The sequence below is a fragment of the Delphinapterus leucas genome, chromosome 1 (genome assembly GCF_059928025.1).
Source record: "Delphinapterus leucas isolate spDelLeu-1000000601 "Yukka" chromosome 1, BTC_Dleu_Yukka2, whole genome shotgun sequence".
Lineage (NCBI taxonomy): Eukaryota > Metazoa > Chordata > Mammalia > Artiodactyla > Monodontidae > Delphinapterus > Delphinapterus leucas.
The window spans coordinates 107055017-107074389 of NC_143129.1; the positions used below are offsets into that span (position 1 = coordinate 107055017).

Genomic DNA, 19373 nt, shown 5'->3' on the forward strand with positions numbered 1-19373 from the left:
CAATTGCACTCCAATAAAGATGTTAAAAAATAAATTAATAAATAAAGGGTTTCAATAAAATACAAAGAAAAAAAAAGAAGGGTGCATTGTTAAGCAACTTACCTATAAGGCTTCTTTATTTTTATTTATTTATTTTTTTTGTGGTACGCGGGCCTCTCACTGTCACGGCCTCTCCCGTTGCAGAGCACAGGCTCTGGATGCGCAGGCTCAGCGGCCATGGCTCACGGGCCCAGCCGCTCCGCGGCATGTGGGATCTTCCCAGACTGGGGCATGAACCCGTGTCCCCTGCATCGGCAGTCGGACTGTCAACCACTGCGCCACCAGGGAAGCCCCTGTAAGGCTCTTCCTGTGACTCCTGAGTAGTTCTACATCTCAGTGGTTACTGCCTTCCTCATGTCCCCTTTTACCTGTCTACATAATGGAACCAATATCCTATATATGGAAGTGTTGGTTTTGACAGAACCTGTGACCTCCATAGAGACTGTCTTCCCAAGCCAGCTCAGCTTTGACAGTGGGCTCTAGTTCTCCAGCTTCTTGCATGGCCCTGGAAGCTCAGTAAAACCTTGCCTGCAGCTGGGTTCCTCAGTTTGTTAGCTCTCTCCAGCCTCCTCCTCCACCAGCCAGAGGCTGGTGTCCAAAAGTCTGGTTTTCAGGCCAGTGTCTCAGAGTTGGACTCCGCTTTTCTGTCCAGTCTCTTTAGATTACAGACTAGTTGGACTCTTCGTCTGGCTTTCAATCTCACCTTCATATGCTTGGATCACCCTCAACTTTATGGTCTCTGACTTTCAAACCAACCCAGAACCCCAAAGTTCTTGGCCCGTATTCTGTGTATGGGGTTCCTACTGGGCTAAGAATTAAGTTCAGACTACCCTAGTTAAATTTGTCTTTTCGTGCATGCTGATGTCATGTCTCAGCCAACAGGACTTGACCTGTGGTGACCCAAATCTACAGAACAACAATCCTCTTGTAACTCTTCTTGATCCTTGATCGGGCTCATCTATCCTCATGACTTCATGTTTATTTTAGCCCTGACCTCTTGCAGTTTTCTAGACCCATAATTTATATTATCTTTAGTACATCTCTTGGATTTCCTGCTCTCAGAGAAGTTTATTGATTTGTTAATTCATCCAACAGGCACGTATGAACACCTACCGGTTGGCACTGCAGACAGTCGGAGCTTAGTCAGGGAGTTAGACAAAATAAAGGGCTGTGTCAGGATGCTTTTTATTGCTAATGACAGAAGTCCTGATTCAAACTGGCTTAAGCAAAAATGGAATATATTCCCTCACATACCTGGCAAGTCTAGGGGTAGATCTGGTTTCCTTTAGGCACAGCTGGATTCATGGATCTTAAATGCTATCTTTGGGACCTGGCCTGTCTTCATCTCTCAGCTCTGCTCTCTTCTGCTTTGTGATGGCTTCATTCTCAAGCCCTCCACATGGTGGCAAGATAGATGTTACCATTGCCAGGTCCACATTCTCCTAGGTGCCAGTACAACATAAAAGGTACTGCTCTCTCAGTAGCCCCAACGAATGTCCCACTACGTCTTGCGGTTTCTCACTGGGTTATATGCTCTTCCCTGAACGGATGACTTTGACCAGGGAAATTCGATGATCTAGCTGGTCAGACTGGAGTCATATGTCCTCTCCTTATAGTTGAGCGTGGAGTCAACTCTATTCAAACATTTAAGTTGAGAGCAAGGGATACAGTGGTTCCCCTGAGGAAAAGGCGATGGATCTGAGATAGTAAAAAAGTTTTAAGTTGTCAGTCACAGCCATTATGTTCATGATAAATGTGTATGATACAGATACAAACAGGGTCAAGTCTGGCAAAGCGAACGTTTGACTTATATATGATAGGCAAAGGATTCCCTCCTCCCTTATCCTTCAATCATTTTCCTTCCTTCCTTTCAGCAGAATTTAGTGAGTGCCTATTTTGTTCCAAGTTCAAAACATAGATTGTCCTAGAAATTGACCCTGCTTATAAGGAGCTTACAAAGTAATGAGGTAGAGAGTTAGTAAGAGCAGTGCACCCACGTTTACTGAGAACTTATGTTTTAAGAAATAGAAATATGAAGAGTATTTCTGTGTTTTTTATAAAATTAAAAAGACAACTTCAACCATTATATTGTTGAAAGTCTTTACCCAGGCTATCTCAGTAAATTCTAGTTTGTTTAGTGCTTGGAATAAGTCTCTCTGGTATGCTCCATGAAATAATAGAAACTCCATAATCCCCAATTTTTAAATTTTTACCCAGGCTACTGTAAAACTCAGAGTTAAAACCTGTGGTTAATTAAAAGAAGCTTTCCTTTGCCTAAGTTTTCCTTAAGATTTTTTTTTTCATATGCTTGCTTTAGGGTTTTGTGATTTTATTGTTTCTGGGACTTTTGTAGTAAGGTACCTCAAAATAGAGATACAACAGAGATAAACAAAATACCTTTAATTTCCACTTTTACCTTTTGCCTCTGATCTATGGCAGGTTATTAAAGCATCTCCCACCAGTGCCCAGTCACTTCCCCTCTTGTATCCGGACATCTCTATTAACGTATTCACAACTTGTGTATAGCGGGCCGACCAGACACTGAAAGGAACACATGTGGATGTGTACTTTTTTTTTAAAGGCAACAAACATGAAAATATTTTTGTGACATTCAAGATCCAATGTGCAACCTTTATATTACCTTTTAGCTGTAGGTTTTATTTTGTTCTGTACTATGGGAAAAAAAATTGAGAAAAGCAACACAGATAATCCAAGGATTAGGGAATACATGAACACAGTGGTTCTCACCTGGAGAGTTGGCAATGCTTGGAGACATTCTTGATCTTCTTGGCTACTGGAATCTTGTGGATAGAGGCCAGGGATGCTGCTAAACATTCTACGATGCACAGGACTGGCCCCACAAAGAAAAATAATCCGGTCCAAAATGTCAATAGTGCCGTTATTAGAGAAACCTTGCATTAATAGGATTTTTAGAATTCTAAATCCTGAAAGGATTCAGAACAATCTTGTAACTTAGGCTTCAGACAAAACTAGAAACAAATGAGACTCAAAGAATTATCAAATCCTGGAGCTAACAGGAGAGGTCATCTAGTCTGGACTAGATGTGTGATCAGTCAGCTGGCCCAATCTCTCTGTGCCTCAGATTCCTATTCTGCAAAAAGGGATATGAAAGCTTGCCTCAAATGATTGCTGTGAGGATTAACTAAAAGAATACATGTGAAATGTTCAGTACAGTACCAGACCACGATGTGTTGTTGATAAATAGTGGTAGTGAGAGCTGAGGTGGTAATTACGATTACCGTCGTCCAAGGCCACAGAGCTAGTACATAGCTTGTTTAACCCCGGACTCCCTGTCCCATTTTGTTTCTTTTATGCTCCATTGAGGGTCTATGAAGAAAGGTTCTAGGGGCAACTCAGTGGGGATTAAAGAGCACTGGCCTGGAGAGCAGCTTAGCAGCTGGTACTTCAGGAGAAAGTCTGAACAAAAGTTCTTCATAAAAGACAGGCAGGGGATTTAACTCGTAGGTGGGAGCTAAGGGAGACTAAAAAGGATTGGTTCCTACCTGAAACAGGCTACTGTCTCTGATTCCAAAGCTCTGTGAATGGTGTTCCAGGTGGTCCTGCCTCCAGGAAGGGCGGGGCTTAGTTCACATGACCTTTACCAAACCGTTATATCCCTCACCTTGTCTCACAGCCCCAGCAGACATCTGTTGGGGAAGGTCCCTGCAATGCTGGGATGGTTAGACAATATTTCTGGGGACCCTTTCATCTCTAAGATTCTCTGATGTCTGATAAGTTTTGTGGGCCTTGTGCTGGAGCGATCATGTGACATTGGAGGTAATACCCAGTAGGCGTGTGTAGACAACCACAGATCTCCTGTTTTATGACCTGTGGAGTAAAAAATGCTTTTTGTACTAATTCAGTCAGCACGAGCATATGATTGAGATGTTGTGCAAAATGCTTTTTCTCCTCTGAAAAGAATAGTAAATTATCTTACCAACAATTCTGTGTAATAGCTTTCCCCTCATTTTCTTAAAAAACTTATAAAAATTCTTTGCAGTTACTCTATGAGTTAAATTTTTATTTCTCTTATTAGGTTCACCAACTAAATTGTTTTTAATCAGTGGCTTTCTATAAAAATTAGCAGAAGTCAAAAGCATTAAAACTCTCGGGATCACAAGTGTGGATAAAATTCTCTTGAGGGAAAATCTCATTCATTTAGTAACCTTCTCTCGAATATCCCATGTGTTGGATTGAACTCCTACAGTGATTCTACCTCCAACAAAAATATTCTACATAATTAGTCATTTAAAGACATTTTCTCCTATATCTTAACATGTCAGTCCTCCAACTATTAATTAGATTACTTTAAAAAATCAACACGAACAAGTCAGTATATGAGAAAACAGTGAATCACAACTGAGTTTATCTGTTTTCCATATGTTTGTGTGACATTCAAGATCCACAAAGCAGTCGGAGAAGAGCAACACGCACCCATCCTGTGGGTGCTGGCTGAGCACCAGGCACTGTGTGCACACGTCCTGTGGCACACGGCAGGCCACCCAGGTGCAGAGAAGTGGACTGATTTGTCCCAACTCACACAGTTGGTAAGCAGGAGAGCCGACAACACAGCCCCACCTGGCTTCTAACTGCACGAGTTTGCTGCAGACCGGATCTTGACAAGGAATCGCTCAAGACTTAGCATAATAAAAAAATCCTCCCTAATATTGGACTGTTTTTCATTTAAAATTAGAGCAGTATTCTGTGTTTTTATTTGACCTTCAACTTTTTTTTTTTTTTTCAAGGTGTTATGTAACGGACCAGGAACATGTGTTCCTATCTGTATATCTGCCCTTCTCCTTGGGATACTAGGAATAAAGAAAGTGATCATTGTCTACGTTGAAAGCATCTGCCGAGTGGAACATTTATCCCTGTCCGGAAAGATTCTGTTTCACCTCTCCGATTACTTCATTGTTCAGTGGCCGACTCTTAAGGAGAAATATCCCAAATCTGTCTACCTCGGGCGAATTGTTTGATGAATGACAACTTACTTCTTTAGAATTTTGCAGTCAACAATATTTACTATAAATGGGGAACAAAAAACTACATGTTTATTGTAAAAGCTTTTGAGAATCCTGAGAATTATTGGTGGTCAAGAGTAGAGAAATGTATAAGTAACCCAGTGAGGAAACTGAGGTTGCTTTTATAAAACAAGCATTAATAAACCATTAAGTGTTTATGCCTCTGTGCTCCAAATTTCTGTTCTATATACAGGTGTTTACCACTACCTGCAAGTTATCTTCTGACTTGTTTTACTAATATTTTACTAATATTTTCTAGAACTAAATATAGAATTTGTATGATTAGCCACATTTCCTGTTCTACAGCTTTTTTTTTTTTTTTACAGTATTCTGCATTATAGAAAGAAAAAGAAAAATATTTCTTAGTTTTTGTTCAGACACAACAGGCTTTATTTCCTGTATGGAAACAGAGAGGTCCCTAGTGAATCCTTTCAGCATAAAGGAAGCAGTTATATTAAATTGGCTTCGTGACAATTTGCACTCCACAGGCTTCCAGAACTGAGCGCATAAACCAGTATCTGTTTTTATTCTCTGGTTTTGCTTTGTGAGTAGCTGGCCTTACTCCAGGATATCTTTTAAAATCTTTTGTTTGTTAAAATAAATGAAAAGGTGACTACTGTCATACGAGTAAAAACATGGTTCTGTTTATCAGGGCCGAACTCTCAAAACATTTTTTTTAATGTTATGGTAAATTCACGGTTTTGTGGCTATAGCTACCTCTGGCATTTTAAGATGTGTAGGCTCAGGAGAGTATATATTTACTTAACATTTACTTAAGTGCTTGTTGTATGCCAGATGTTCTTCTAAGCACTTTTCAAATATTAACTCATTTAACTCTAATAACAACTCAATGAGGTAGGGACTGTAATTACCCCCATTTTACAGATGACTTTCCAAGCTCATATGACTAGTAAGTGCCAAACCGAGAATTCGAGCCCAAGCTTAAGAGCAGAGCCAGTATCATGGGTATGTGGCCTCTGCAGCCACATAGGGACCCATAGTTAGGAGGGCCCGACACTTGGTTTAATACTCTGCTGTCTCTCTCTTGAATTTCTTAGCACATTTTGAACAAGAGGCTCACATTGTATTTTGCACTGGACCTTGCCGATTATTTAGCTGGCCCTGCTTGAGAATCTGTGCTCCTAAAGAGCCATGTCAACTACAACAGAAGTACAACACCTAATGCAGGGCCTGGCCCAGCAGCTCTGCAATAAACAGGAATTCCATTCCCCTCCCTGCTATTTTAACAAGGCAACAAACAATGAGAAGACCTCTTGTGATGTTTAAGTTGTTTGTTTTTTTTTTCCTCTTAAATCTCTCTTATAAGTATGATATAAATCTAATAAAGAAATGGTAAGAAATTAACAAAGAAGTTGACTTTTGGTGAAAAGAGGCTTGATCACCTAAGATGACATAAAATTAAAATGCTGAGGCTACCCTAGCCTTTCTTGTTCTTTTAGAAATTCTCTTTCTCTGAATAAAGTAAAGTAGGCTCATCTGTCAGGACATTTTCCCAGGTTTTTGCCTGGAGAAACGCATGGCAGAAGACTCTCAGAACAGTGAAAGCACTTTGCCGTCTGGATTCGGTGGCCAGCGGGGCAGCCAAGCGCTAGTTCACTGTGCTTTGATTTTAAATCTCAGATCTCAGGCTCTGTGTCACCTGACATAAAGGTCTGAAATATCAGGTACCATATTCGTGTGGTTCCACCGGGAGCGGAGATGAAGTAAGCCTCTACTTTTTTAGGGAGAAAGTGATTTTTTTTTTTTTTTTTTGAGACAGCAGCATGTACATTTTATGCATCTTTGAAAAGTTTTTGTCTGTCACTGTTCCTGAGTGGTACTAGGTGAGTAGTTGATGAGGGGACTGTATTCAGTGCAGTTAATGCCTGTCTGTGCTCCAGGGCAGCTATCCCAGGGCCCCCGCAACTAAGCCTGCTGCATTGGCTCCTGTCGGGCCAGAGCTTACAATGCTTAGGCCATGGAGAATTGTAGAAAAGAAGCCATGATTTTTTCCAGAAACGTATGTCCCAGATGTTTTGCAGAGCCTTAACTTAGACAGTGGTTAGCCTGGAATGTCAGAGAAAGAATCTGTGTGTGTTATATCACTGAAAGTTCAGAAATATCTTCCTGGGTTCGGGCTGCTATGCACACGTTTCAGAGCCCAGCTGAGGCACATGTGATCATGCCTTCTTTCTCAGTTCCAGATCATTTGGTAAACAAATGCCTATTCCCCTGTGTCTTATTGTTATGGCTAATTCAAGTCCTCAGGGTCACACTAGCAAAGGGAGCTGGTTTGAGATTGCAGTAGGGGCTGTATCCCTGCTGTGCATTTCTGCGGCATGAAGAAAGCTAGTGCTCTAGTCTCAACTGAAACTGAAGAAATCAGTAGCTAACTTGTCCTTTCCAATTTCTCTTGAGGCACTCTGGAATGCAACTCTTACTGGAAGAGACTATTCATGAAAAATTTGTTGCATCAGTCTTTAAATGAGAGGCAGGGAAACCACACATCCTGCCCACACCTACTTCCCTGGAAGATTTTATCTACTGTTCAGCTGTCCTAATGGGTCTCAGCAACTTGCCAGGTCAAAGCCTAAATGTTTCAGAAGGGACATCCAAAAGTCATCACAGGAAGCTTTCGCCTGGAACGAAGAGTGCTATGAAACCATGTCAACAAGAGGAATGTTGTACACTTTTAAACTGAATAGCAAGAGGTCCTTGGTAGAAGAGAGATGACCCAAGCTTCCCCGTATAAAAGCATCTGGAAACACACTGTTTGATTGTCTTTACCAAGATAGGTTAATGTTGGGAAATGTGCCACCTCTTACTGTGCAGCTCCCTGCATTGAATCTGTGCTTCATATCTCCTAAAAAGCCCCATCTCACCAAAAAGAGTTTGATAGCAATGTATGAAGCTTCTTTTATCCACAGTAATGCCATCGTGAATATTAAAGAAGGTCGTCCTCCATACAGCTCGGTGTTGGGGACCTTGTGTAGTTTCTTCCCCATGATTTCAGCTTTGGCAGACGATGAGCAGACATCCAGATTTCGTCATCTGCCATGAGCTTGCTTCTGTAAGCCCCCGCACCCCAGGACTCTCAAATCAAGTGGTCTATGTTCTTGTTCCCACTCACTTTAAACGTGGATTTGACGTGCCTCCTCCTTTTCCCTTCAAAGCAGTCACCTGATGCCAGGCTCTGCCATCTCGCTCAAACAGCAAACTTTGGAATAATTTTTGTTTTTTTGCTCTTTCTTTAATCTACGTATAATTGGTTGCCTTTTTTTTTTTTAATATCCCCAGAATTTTCCCTTATCTTTTCATCCTCTTCTCTCCTTGTCATCTGATTTCACCCATTGATTCTGCGTTTGAACTAGTTCATATCCAGCCTTCCTTTTTAGTCCCATGGTCACAACTAAGCTAACGCTTTAACATAAATTCCTTGCTTTGTTAGCACATTTTTTGAGGAACTGAGGCATAAAGAGATTAAGTAACTTATCTAAGATTTTACAACTAGAAAGTAGCAGAGCTGGCATTTGAACCAAGGTACTGTAGCTCCAGCCAGACTTATTTGAACAGCTATGTTAGGTTTAAAATTTTAAAAGTGCTAGAAAAGAAATCAGCAGGGTGCTGTGAAGGGAGCACAGTGCTGACTGCTCTAGAGAGGGATATCAGGAAAGGCCTCTCTAAGAAAGAGACATTTCAGCTAAGATTTGAGGCAGGGTGCCTGAAATATTTGTCCTCTTCCCACTTCCCCTCCCAACTTACGTCTCACCTCTCCGGTAAAATATCCCTTGTTCCCCCATAGCCTGGTTTCAGCAACTTCTTCTCTACACACTGTGTCCTAGCTGCCCACACCTAAGGTTAGCACAGATTATGTACCATTATATTACAGTACCTTGTACTTACATAAACACCTGTGAAGGGAAGACACGGATGCTTTTGCTAATTAATTCTTTATGTTTGCCTTACTTCAGGGACTGTACCTCATGCTACTTTTGTGCCCTTGCTCCACTCTTGGTCACACCTACTACAGCTCAGGACAGAATGTAGCCATTAAGTAAGTATATAAATTCTTATACTTTCAGACTTTGCCTAGGCCTACTTAGTTCCATTTCATCTGGACCAGTGGTTCTCAAGCTTTTTGGTCTCAAGACCTCATTAAAAATTATTGAAAGACCCCAATGAACTTTTGTTTATGGGGGCTATATTTGTCAATATTTACCACATTAGAAATTAAACCAGAAATTTTTTAAACATAGGAATAGACGGGGACACTATTAACCATCAGAGCAATGACATCATTACACATCCTGTAGCGTCTAGAAAACTATAAAGTAATGAGAAGGAAAAAGACAGATAACACCTCAGTATGCCTTAATCACATGACAATAGTTTTGACCTCATGGAGCCCTGAAAAGACCTTGAGGCCCCCCAGGGGTCCCTGGGCCACATTTTGAGAAGTGCTGTTCTTTATGTATGACACACCAATGAGTTCATCTCCTCTAGCAGCCTTTAGTCAGTCTGTGCTCTGTGTACTAGTTTTCTATTGCTGTGTAACAAAGTGCGGCAAACTTAGTGGCTCAAAGTAACAGTCATTATCTCACAGCTCCGTAGGTTAGAAACCCATTCAGGGCTTAACTAGTTCTCTACTCAGGGTCTCACAGGCTGTAATCAAGGTGACAGCCGGGACTGAGTTCTGATCTGGAACTCTAGATCTTCCAAACTTGTTCAGGGTGTTGCTGGCTGAATTCAGTTCCTTGCAGTTGTAGGGCTCATGGTGACCTGTTTCTTAATGGCCAGCAGGAGAGTCTCTACTGCACCTTGTCTCTTTTAAGGACTCACGTAACTGGGATCAGGCACACCTATGGTAATCTCTCTCCCTTTTAATTAAATCGGTGTCAACTGACTAGGAACCATAATAACATCCTCAAAATCCCTTTTGCCATATTAATATAACATATTCAGGAGAGCAATAGCCCATGATATTCATAGGTCCCATTTCTACTTCAGGATAGGGGGTCATACGGGGTGTGGGCATCATGGTTAGAATACTGGAGGCCGGCTTCGAATTTGGCCAGCTACAATGTACCTGGCGTTTTTTGTTTTGTTTTGAAAAAAAAAATTTTTTTAACTTTTACTTAGACCACCAGACTCCTTCATTGGTATCCAAGTTCTCTAACTTATTTTTAGTACAGGAAATTCGTGTCTTCCAAACCTCGTCCCTTTTCTAGCAAGTTATTCTGTGCCTCACTTTGTTTACTTGTCAAATAGGCATAATAATGGTACCTAGTTCTAGAGTTGTGAACACCAAACTAGATGATACATGTACTGCCTTTAGCACAGAGCCTAACACATAGTAAGCCCTCAGTTACCTTATGTCTCCAGGCAACCAAGGTGGCTTCCTTGGTATGTAGTGGCCTAAAGGAAGGCTCTCCTTAGACTAAGCCCAGCAACCACTCCCACCCTCTAGGATGGCCTTTATCAAACAAAGCAGAAAATAACATATGTTGCCAAGAATGTGGAGAAATTGAAACCCTTATACGTTGCTGGTGGGAATGTAGAATGGTTCAGCAGCTGTGGAAAACAGTTCGGCAGTTCCTCAAAGAATTAAAGTTACCATGGGACCCGGCAACTCCACTCCTAGGTGTATACCCCAGAGAACTGAAAACATGTTCACACATATCCTGTACCCAAACATTCATTCCAGCATTATTCATAATAGCCAAAAGGTGGGAACAACCTAGATGTCCACCAAACTAATGGATGGATTAACAAAAGTGATATATCTGTACGATGAAATATTATTCAGTCACAAAAAGGATGTGACTAATTCATGACATGCTACAGCATAGGTGAATGAACCTTGAAAACATGCTAAGGGAAATAAGCCAATCATAAAAACCCACATATTGTATGATTCCATTTACATAAACTGTCCAGAATAGGCAAATCCATTGAGAGAAAGTAGATTCATTGTTGCCAGGTGCTGTGGGAAGGGGCAATGAGGGTGACTTTAAATGGATGTGGGGTTTTCTTTTAAGTGAGATGTTCTAGAATTCGATAATGGTGATGGTTGTACAACTATGAATATACTAAAACCCACTGAGTTGTACACTATAAAAAGGTGTACCGTATGGCATGTGAATTATTTCTCAATGAAAAAAGCTATCATCAGTAGTCAGGGAATCTGTCCTTAGATATTTGTGGCTGTGTATACAGATGAAGAAAGACAAACCAAAAACTAAGCACAGCAGCCAGGAAGCTGCTACAGGGAGTGTTTTTGTTTATTGTGATTCCATCTCTGCCCATGACCAGAGACTGAACAAAGACAGAAGGTCTGGGGACAAAGCGTGGCCACTGGGGAAGAGCTGAGTAAGAACTGGGTGAAAAGAGCCAGTGGGGGGCCTGGAGGGAGAAGATGGCCTTGGCACGCAGTAACTCCCTCTCCCACCTCCTCCCTAAAGGGCCTCAACCCAGACCACGGAGGTGAATTGTATTTTCCAAAGTTGGCCAGCCACATGCTCTGCAGTATGACCCGGCTGCTTCCTCACTCAGAAGTGGAGTTTGGTTGCTCTCCCTTGGAATTTAAACCGGCCACCAGACTGCAGCGAGAGTGGGAAGTGACATTCTAACCCAGACATTCCCCCGGGGGATGCCGTCACAGAAGGCAGCCACCAGGCTGTGAGAAGCGCAAGCCCCACGGAGGGGCCAGGTGTAGGTGTTCAGGGTCATGGTCACAGCTAAGCACAGGCTTTGAGTCATCTCAATCCAGGTGGTAGACGTGTGAGGGGAGAAGCCTCCAGATGATTCCAGCCCCGCCATTTGAGTCACTCCCAGCCTTTCTAGTCCTCCCAGCTGAGGCTCAAACACCACGGAGCAGAGAAAAGCCCTCCCTTCTGTGCCCAGTGAATTTCTGACCCACAGCGTCCATGAGCAGAATTAAATGGTTGCTGTTTTCTGCCACTAAGTTTTCGGGGAGTTCATTTCAAAGCAATAGGTAATTAGAACAATGACCTTTCAGAAGGAGCCAGTCCCTCTAAAGTTTGGTTACTTTGGCTTAATATTAGGAGAGGAGACGATTTCTCCCTCCAAGGCAAAAGGAAGAAAATGTATTTCTACACCATGGATAGGAAAAGGCTTTTTTTTTTTTTCTCCTTGCTCCTTGGCCTGCATGTAGCAGTGAAATAGAAACCAATGGATTCTTTTAAATCTTTTAACCATATGCAGATGAATAAGCAAATGCTTTTGGACTTGATGACTAATCTCTCTTCCTTCCCTGTATAACTGATTTTTTTTCCACTCTAATAAACTTTAGCATTTAAACAGAAGTCATGTGTCACATGTATGATGATTAGCGGCAAGAATGTAGAAAAAGAGATAGCTGCGGAGCACGAAGCCTTAATTAATAGCCAAGCCATTCAACTGAAAATAAGAACAGTGTTTCTGGCAGGGAAATGTGAACTTGGCATCCTTTTTCTTCCCTCAGTCTTTTTAGGAAAATTATTTAAAATTCAATGATTATGAAGAGAACTTTTCAGAGTTTTCAGCTGAGCTCCAGTGATTGAAGTACAGTAATCTTTCAGTGACATTGAGTAGGGCCACTCTCCCCATCCCTGGGTCCTCCTGTGAACTGCCAAACCCCAGAATTTGCAAACTGAGACTAGTGCGGAAATCAAACAGAAGAAAAGGCGACAGCAGCAGGAGGGATGGAATCTGGAATGACAGTCTTCTCCTCTTTTGAAAAAAGGGGAAAGAAGTTTCATTCTTCAAAGAAAAGAGAAAGAAAACAAGACTTTTATGGAAATACCATATACAGAGTTGGCAGAAATTCAGCAAGGAATAAAAAGTATCCAAAATGTTGCCTTGTTCAGTTCCAGCCTGGCAGCCAAATGATAGAGGCTCCATTTTCAAGCTGATTTGCTCTGAACTTTCTGGACCTATGATCACGCAAGGCCTCTAGAAGGGCCTGAGCTTTGGTCCGTTGATTCCCCAGCTGAACAAACTAAAGTCTAAAGCGGCCAGATGGAGAAAGAGCTTAAAATTCATCAAAATCTTATAGAAAACAAAGTGTTTATGGATGAAATGATAAAAGGCCTGAGATTTGATTCAAACTTCATTGCCAGGGTGGGGAAGGAAGGCAGGTTTACAGATGAAACAGGATTAGCCATAGGTGATCTCCCTGGAATTGGGGCGGGGGAGACAGTGGGTACACTGGGCATCATTATACCCAAACTTCATCATATTATATTATTCCCTTTACTTTTGTATGTATTTGAGCATTTCCATAATTAAAAGTTTCAAAAATATAAATCATGTTAGCAATCTTCAACTGCGAAACAGTCAAAGAATATATTGATTACAGGTAAAATGAAACAAACTAGGTTTTAAAATGAGAACAAGGAAGGAAATTTACAAATTACATTTGTTCGTATTTAACTCATGAGAAGAAATTCAGTCAGTCTGCACATCTGATTTCTGAACCAGAATACGTTTTTCTGACTTAGAATATTCAGTCCTGGAGCTTTCACTACACTGCTCTGGAGTACAGAATGTCACCTTCTTCTTTATCCATGTAAGGGCTGTGCTTCTCATTGTTCAGTAAATATTTGAGGTGTTCCCACCTCAACTTGATGAGACCCTCACAGGAGGCTCCCGGCACTGACTCCCACTGAAGGTGTCCCCTTTCTCCAAGGACACACTCCTTGCTCCTATCCAGAAGACGGCAAGAGCACAAGTCACCTCTGTGGACTGGGAATATTGAAGTCAGTGCTGACCCTGAGGTCTTGGTGCTGCTGAGGAGATGGCATTGTGGAGCAGAGGAAAGGCAGCTGCATGGTAAGAGCCCTGGGTCAGGTTGTGGCTTTGCCACTATGCATGTGTTTATTTTTATTTATTTATTTTTTTAAAATGAATATGTTGAAGTCCTAACTCTTAATTAATTAATTTATTTTTGCTGTGTTGGGTCTTCGTTTCTGTGTGAGGGCTTTCTCTAGTTGCGGCGAGCGGGGGCCACTCTTCATCGCAGTGCGCGGGCCTCTCACTATCGCGGCCTCTCTTGTTGCGGAGCACAGGCTCCAGACGTGCAGGCTCAGTAGTTGTGGCTCACGGGCCCAGTTGCTCTGCGGCATGTGGGATCCTCCCAGACCAGGGCTCGAACCCGTGTCCCCTGCATTAGCAGGCAGACTCCCAACCACTGCGCCACCAGGGAAGCCCTATGCATGTGTTTGATCACGGTTAGTTGTAATATATCTGTGTTTCCTCACCACGTACGTAACATGAAGGATTTGGACGAGATCATCTTTGAGATCCCTTCCAACAGCACTGCCACCACAGCAATAGTAACAGTAGCTTGCATGATTTATCACATGCTAGCAACAGTGCCAGGCACTGCACTAAGCACAGTGCGTGCAGTGACTCATTTAATCCTCAGACCCAGGCAATGGAGTTCCCACACTGTATAGAGACCCCTCCACTTGCCGCTCCTTCCTTACGGGGCCAGAAGGGTGTGACCACCCGAGCCCACACTCCCTTTCTGGACCAAGCTCTGGGTGCCAAGGACCCCAGAATCCCCTGCCTCAGTGGCCCAGGCCTGCTTCTAGGACTTGCGGGGTCCTCTTCCTCAGGTGTGCCCTCCCAGGTTGGTTTACGGTGGGGATGAGTAAGGAAGGCTTTTAGGCCCTGCAGGCTGGGGGCAGGACACAAGGCACAAAACTCCTCGGTGGAATGAGGTAGAAAGAGAAGGACAATGCGGGGGGGGGGGAGTTATTTAAGCTCTTGGCTGGGGTCCTGTAAATGTTAGGGGTGGGAATAATGAGATTAGTATTATTATTACCATCGATTTTTACAGAGGATGAAACTGAGACGCAAAAAGCTTGAGTGATTGCCTGAGGTCGCACAGCTGGTTAGTGGTGGAGCCAGGGCTCAGAGTGTTGTCCTTGTGATTCCAGGCTCTCTTGCCTTTCATGCTGCCACCCAGCGAAATCTGCAGACCCCGCAGATCCCCAAGGGCCTCATGAGATGCAGGGAAGGTCCTGAAAAGCTATCTTCCACCAGTTAAGCTGCTTTTCTTCCCCCAACTACATTATTGGTGCCAACTGAGAATGTGGCAGACAGTAGTGGTGGCCAAGCCTCATCCAGAAAAAATTACCATGGGAGGTTGATTCAACAGAAAAATATTTGATGTAAGAGTATGACAGTTAATCCTAGGATTTCACTTTTTGTTCTGAACTTCTGACCCACAACTGCTAGACCAAACACGGAATATCAGGAAGGTACCTTAACTAGATTTTAACCCTGTTAAACAAGTGTTTGGCCAATCAAATAAGTAGGCCTTTGTTGATTTCCTTTAAACTCTAAAACCAGGAAATGACTTCTAATATGTTAAGACCCCCACCTTCCCTCCAAGGACATCCTGAGGCACAGAAATAAAATCTAACCAAACATGCTTTCAATGACTATTCATCATGAAACATCCAGCAAATTATAGGTAATTTGAAAAAGCAAATTTCTGAACAAAGCTATAAAAATATTCTTGCAGTATTTTTAGAAGGCATAATTTGATGTATTTAGTACCAAGTACTCAATTTAGCTGTGTTAGATATTAAGCACAAATATCTAAAGTTAGTCTTAATAATAGTAACTAACGGTATTGAGTGCTTGTTATGTGCCAGGCACAATCCTTCATCTTTTGCATGAATTCACTCACTCGATCCTCACGCAGCCACATGTAGTAGCTAATATTATTAGTTCTTCACAGATGAGTAAACCGAGATACAGAAAGAATGGTAAGCTTAGAACCGAGATTACACACAAAGGGGTTTATCAAAGTAGTATTTATAATAGAAGAAAATTGGAAACAATCTAAATTGGAAAACATTTAGTAAATTATGATATGTCCATAGTGAACAGACTTGTGGTTGCCAAGGGGACGTGGGGAGAGAGAAGGATGGACTGGGAGTTGTTTTTTTTTTTAACATCTTTATTGGGGTATAATTGCTTTACAATGGTGTGTTAGTTTCTGCTTTATAACAAAGTGAATCAGTTATATATATACATATTTTCCCATATCTCTTCCCTCTTGTGTCTCCCTCCCTCTCACCCTCCCTATCCCACCCCTCCAGGCGGTCACAAAGCACCGAGCCGATATCCCTGTGCCATGTGGCTGCTTCCCACTAGCTATCTACCTTACGTTTGTTAGTGTATATATGTCCATGCCTCTCTCTCGCCCTGTCACAGCTCACCCTTCCCCCTCCCCATATCCTCAAGTCAGTTCTCCAGTAGGTCTGTGTCTTTATTCCTGTCTTACCCCTAGGTTCTTCATGACATTTTTTTTCCTTAAATTCCATATTTATGTGTTAGCATACGGTATTTTGGACTGGGAGTTTGAGGTTGGTAGATGCAAACTATTACATTTAGAATGGATAAGCAATAAGGTCCTACTGTATAGCACAGGGAACTATATTGAATATGCTGTGATAAACCATAATGGAAAAGAATATTTTAAAAAAGCTTCTTTTCGGCCGGAACCGCCGTCTTCCAGTAATTCGCCAAAATGACCAACACAAAAGGAAAGAGGAGGGGCACCCGTTACATGTTCTCTAGGCCTTTTAGAAAACATGGAGTTGTTCCTTTGGCCACATACATGCGAATCTACAAGAAAGGTGATATTGTATATATCAAGGGAATGGGCACTGTTCAAAAAGGAATGCCCCACAAATGTTACCATGGCAAAACTGGGAGAGTCTACAATGTTACCCAGCATGCTGTTGGCATCATCGTAAACAAACAAGTTAAGGGCAAGATTCTCGCCAAGAGAATTAACGTGCGTATCGAGCATATTAAGCACTCTAAGAGCCGAGACAGCTTCCTGAAACGGGTGAAGGAAAACGATCAGAAAAATAAGGAAGCCAAAGAGAAAGGTACTTGGGTTCAACTGAAGCGCCAGCCTGCACCACCCAGAGAAGCACACTTTGTGAGAACCAATGGAAAGGAGCCTGAACTGTTGGAGCCCATTCCCTATGAATTCATGGCATGATGGGTGTAAAGAAAATAAAAGACCTGAACTGTGAAAAAAAAAAAAAAGAATATTTAAAAAGAAAGTATACATGTGTATAACTGAGTCATTTTGCTGTGCAGCAGAGATGGGCACAGCATTGTAAATCAGCTATACTTTGTTAAAAAAATAAATTAAATTTATGATATGTCCAGATAATGGACTATTTGTGCAGTCATTAAAAATCATATTCTTGGGCTTCCCTGGTGGCGTAGTGGTTGAGAGTCCGCCTGCCGATGCAGGGGACACGGGTTCGTGCCCCGGTCCGGGAAGATCCCACGTGCCGCGGAGCGGCTGGGCCCGTGAGCCATGGCCACTGAGCCTGCGCGTCCGGAGCCTGTGCTCCGCAACGGGAGAGGCCACAACAGTGAGAGGCCCGCGGACCGCAAAAAAAAAAAAAAAAAAATCATATTCTTAAAGAATATTTAATGGTGTAAAAAATGCTTAAAATGCTATATTAAGTAAATTTTTAAAAATGATGCAAATAAGTGTATATTGCGAGCACAGTTTGAAAATCTACGTAAATATATGCAAAGTTTAAAAAGGGATAAAAACATATAAAAGGTTTTAAATGGCTCTCTCTGAGTTAAGAAATTATGTATGAAGTTTGCTCTATAATTTTAAAAAATCTATATTGATTATGTATTACCTAATGAAAGAAAATAAGATTTTAAAAAATGACAATTCCTGTGAACCATTAGTTTAGGGAGTAGAAAAAAGGAAACATAATGTCTTCTAAGAAATATTATACAGCAGTATAACAAATAATAATAGAAATAACTACTTAATAAACATGTGTCTAGGGAATCCCCTAGTGGTCCAGTGGTTAGGACTCTGCACTTTCACTGCCAAGGGCCCGGGTCCAGTCCCTGTTAGGAGAGCTAAGGTCACACAAGACTTGCAGCTCGGCCCTCCCCACCCAGAAAAAAAAACACTAATACCGTCTTACATGCAGCTTTCACAGCATCTCACTTGATTCCTGCAAAGACACTGAGAGGAAAGTAGTCTTGGCTTCCATTTTTCAAATGATGAAAATGAAGCTCAGAGAGGTTATGACTTTTCCAAGGCTCCACAGATGGTACATGATCAAGCCAGGTCTGAAATCTTTGGACACTCAGTCACAGTGCAGCATCTGTGAACAGAGGCCCGGTTTGTGGGCAGAGCCAGAAATAGGTTGTACTGACCATGTTCTAACTTCTTCACAGTGAGGTTGAATAAGTATGGCAGCAGATGAAGAGAGCCTCACACCAGTTCATGGGAAGGCCCATGAGATAGGAATCGGGAGATCTGAGTTCTGGTCTTGCCATTGATTAGGTCTGTGGGCAAATCCTTTGACCTCTCTGGACCCCTATTCATCTAGATCAGCGGTCCCCAACCTTTTAGGCACCATGGACCGGTTTCCTGGAAAATAATTTTTCCACGGACCAGGGTGGGTGGGTGGGGATGGTTTGAGGATGATTCAAGCGCATTACATTTAATGTGCACTTTATTTCTATTATTATTACATTGTAGTATATAATGAAATAATTATACAGCTCACCATAATGCAGAGTGGGAGCCCTGAGCTTGTTTTCCTGCAACTAGATGGTCCCATGTGGGGGTGATGGGAGACAGTGACACCCGAAGTGTGTTGCTTCTACTCTGTAATCTTGTTTTGGTTGCTGTCACTGCAGAAAAGTCTGCTTCACAAAGATAGGATGTTGGAAATGCAAGCAGGCTTTTCAGTGTTTTCGTGGCAGTCTCAGGATATTCCGCCTTGAACATATGGAGATTTGAAGTTGTCTCAAACATACTTTTAAGGCCACCGTCATTTGCGATCTCAAAGCAGTGGATCCTCTTCTAGCACGGACAAAGTCGATTCACCTGGCTTATTCACAAATGGATTGCAGGTCCATTCCTTCCCAGTTCGGGGTTCTCTTGTGGTTGGGAAGTAATGCTCAAAGTCTTTTGAAAGCTGAGATAGGTGATCATGCACCAGCTGGGAGAAAGAAGGCCCTGGCTCAGTTTCTTTCAAAATCTCTGCTAATGTTTGAAACATGTCAAAAATCCCAGTGTTCACTCATCGCCCCCATAATTCCAGTTTGGCTTTGAATGCAGCCACTTTATCCCCTGACTTGAACACAGTTGTCGTTCTCCTTTGAAGTGACAGATTGAGTTCGTTGAGCAGGCTGAATATGTCACACAAGTAAGCAATTTTGTGACCCACTGTGCGTCACTGAAATGTGCTGCCAGTGGTGACTTTT

At 42.2% G+C, this 19373-nt stretch overlaps 1 protein-coding gene and 1 pseudogene across 3 annotated transcripts in view; both read left to right on the plus strand.

The window, feature by feature from the left end:
* ALG14 (ALG14 UDP-N-acetylglucosaminyltransferase subunit) overlaps positions 1-9251 on the plus strand; it is a 106679-nt gene extending 97428 nt beyond the window's left edge. The window contains exon 5 of one of the 3 annotated variants that reach the window (XM_089919268.1): positions 9053-9251. In XM_089919268.1, the coding sequence (XP_089775394.1) occupies positions 9053-9135 (83 nt within the window). In that variant the 3' untranslated portion in view covers positions 9136-9251. Of the gene's footprint in view, positions 1-4805; positions 5240-9052 lie in introns of those variants that run through there. The other 2 variants (XM_089919287.1, XM_022553315.3) reach the window with 2 other exon arrangements.
* A 7260-nt stretch (positions 9252-16511) lies between these two features.
* LOC149750705 (large ribosomal subunit protein eL21 pseudogene) lies at positions 16512-18507 on the plus strand (annotated as a pseudogene).
* The last annotated feature ends 866 nt before the right edge of the window (positions 18508-19373 follow it).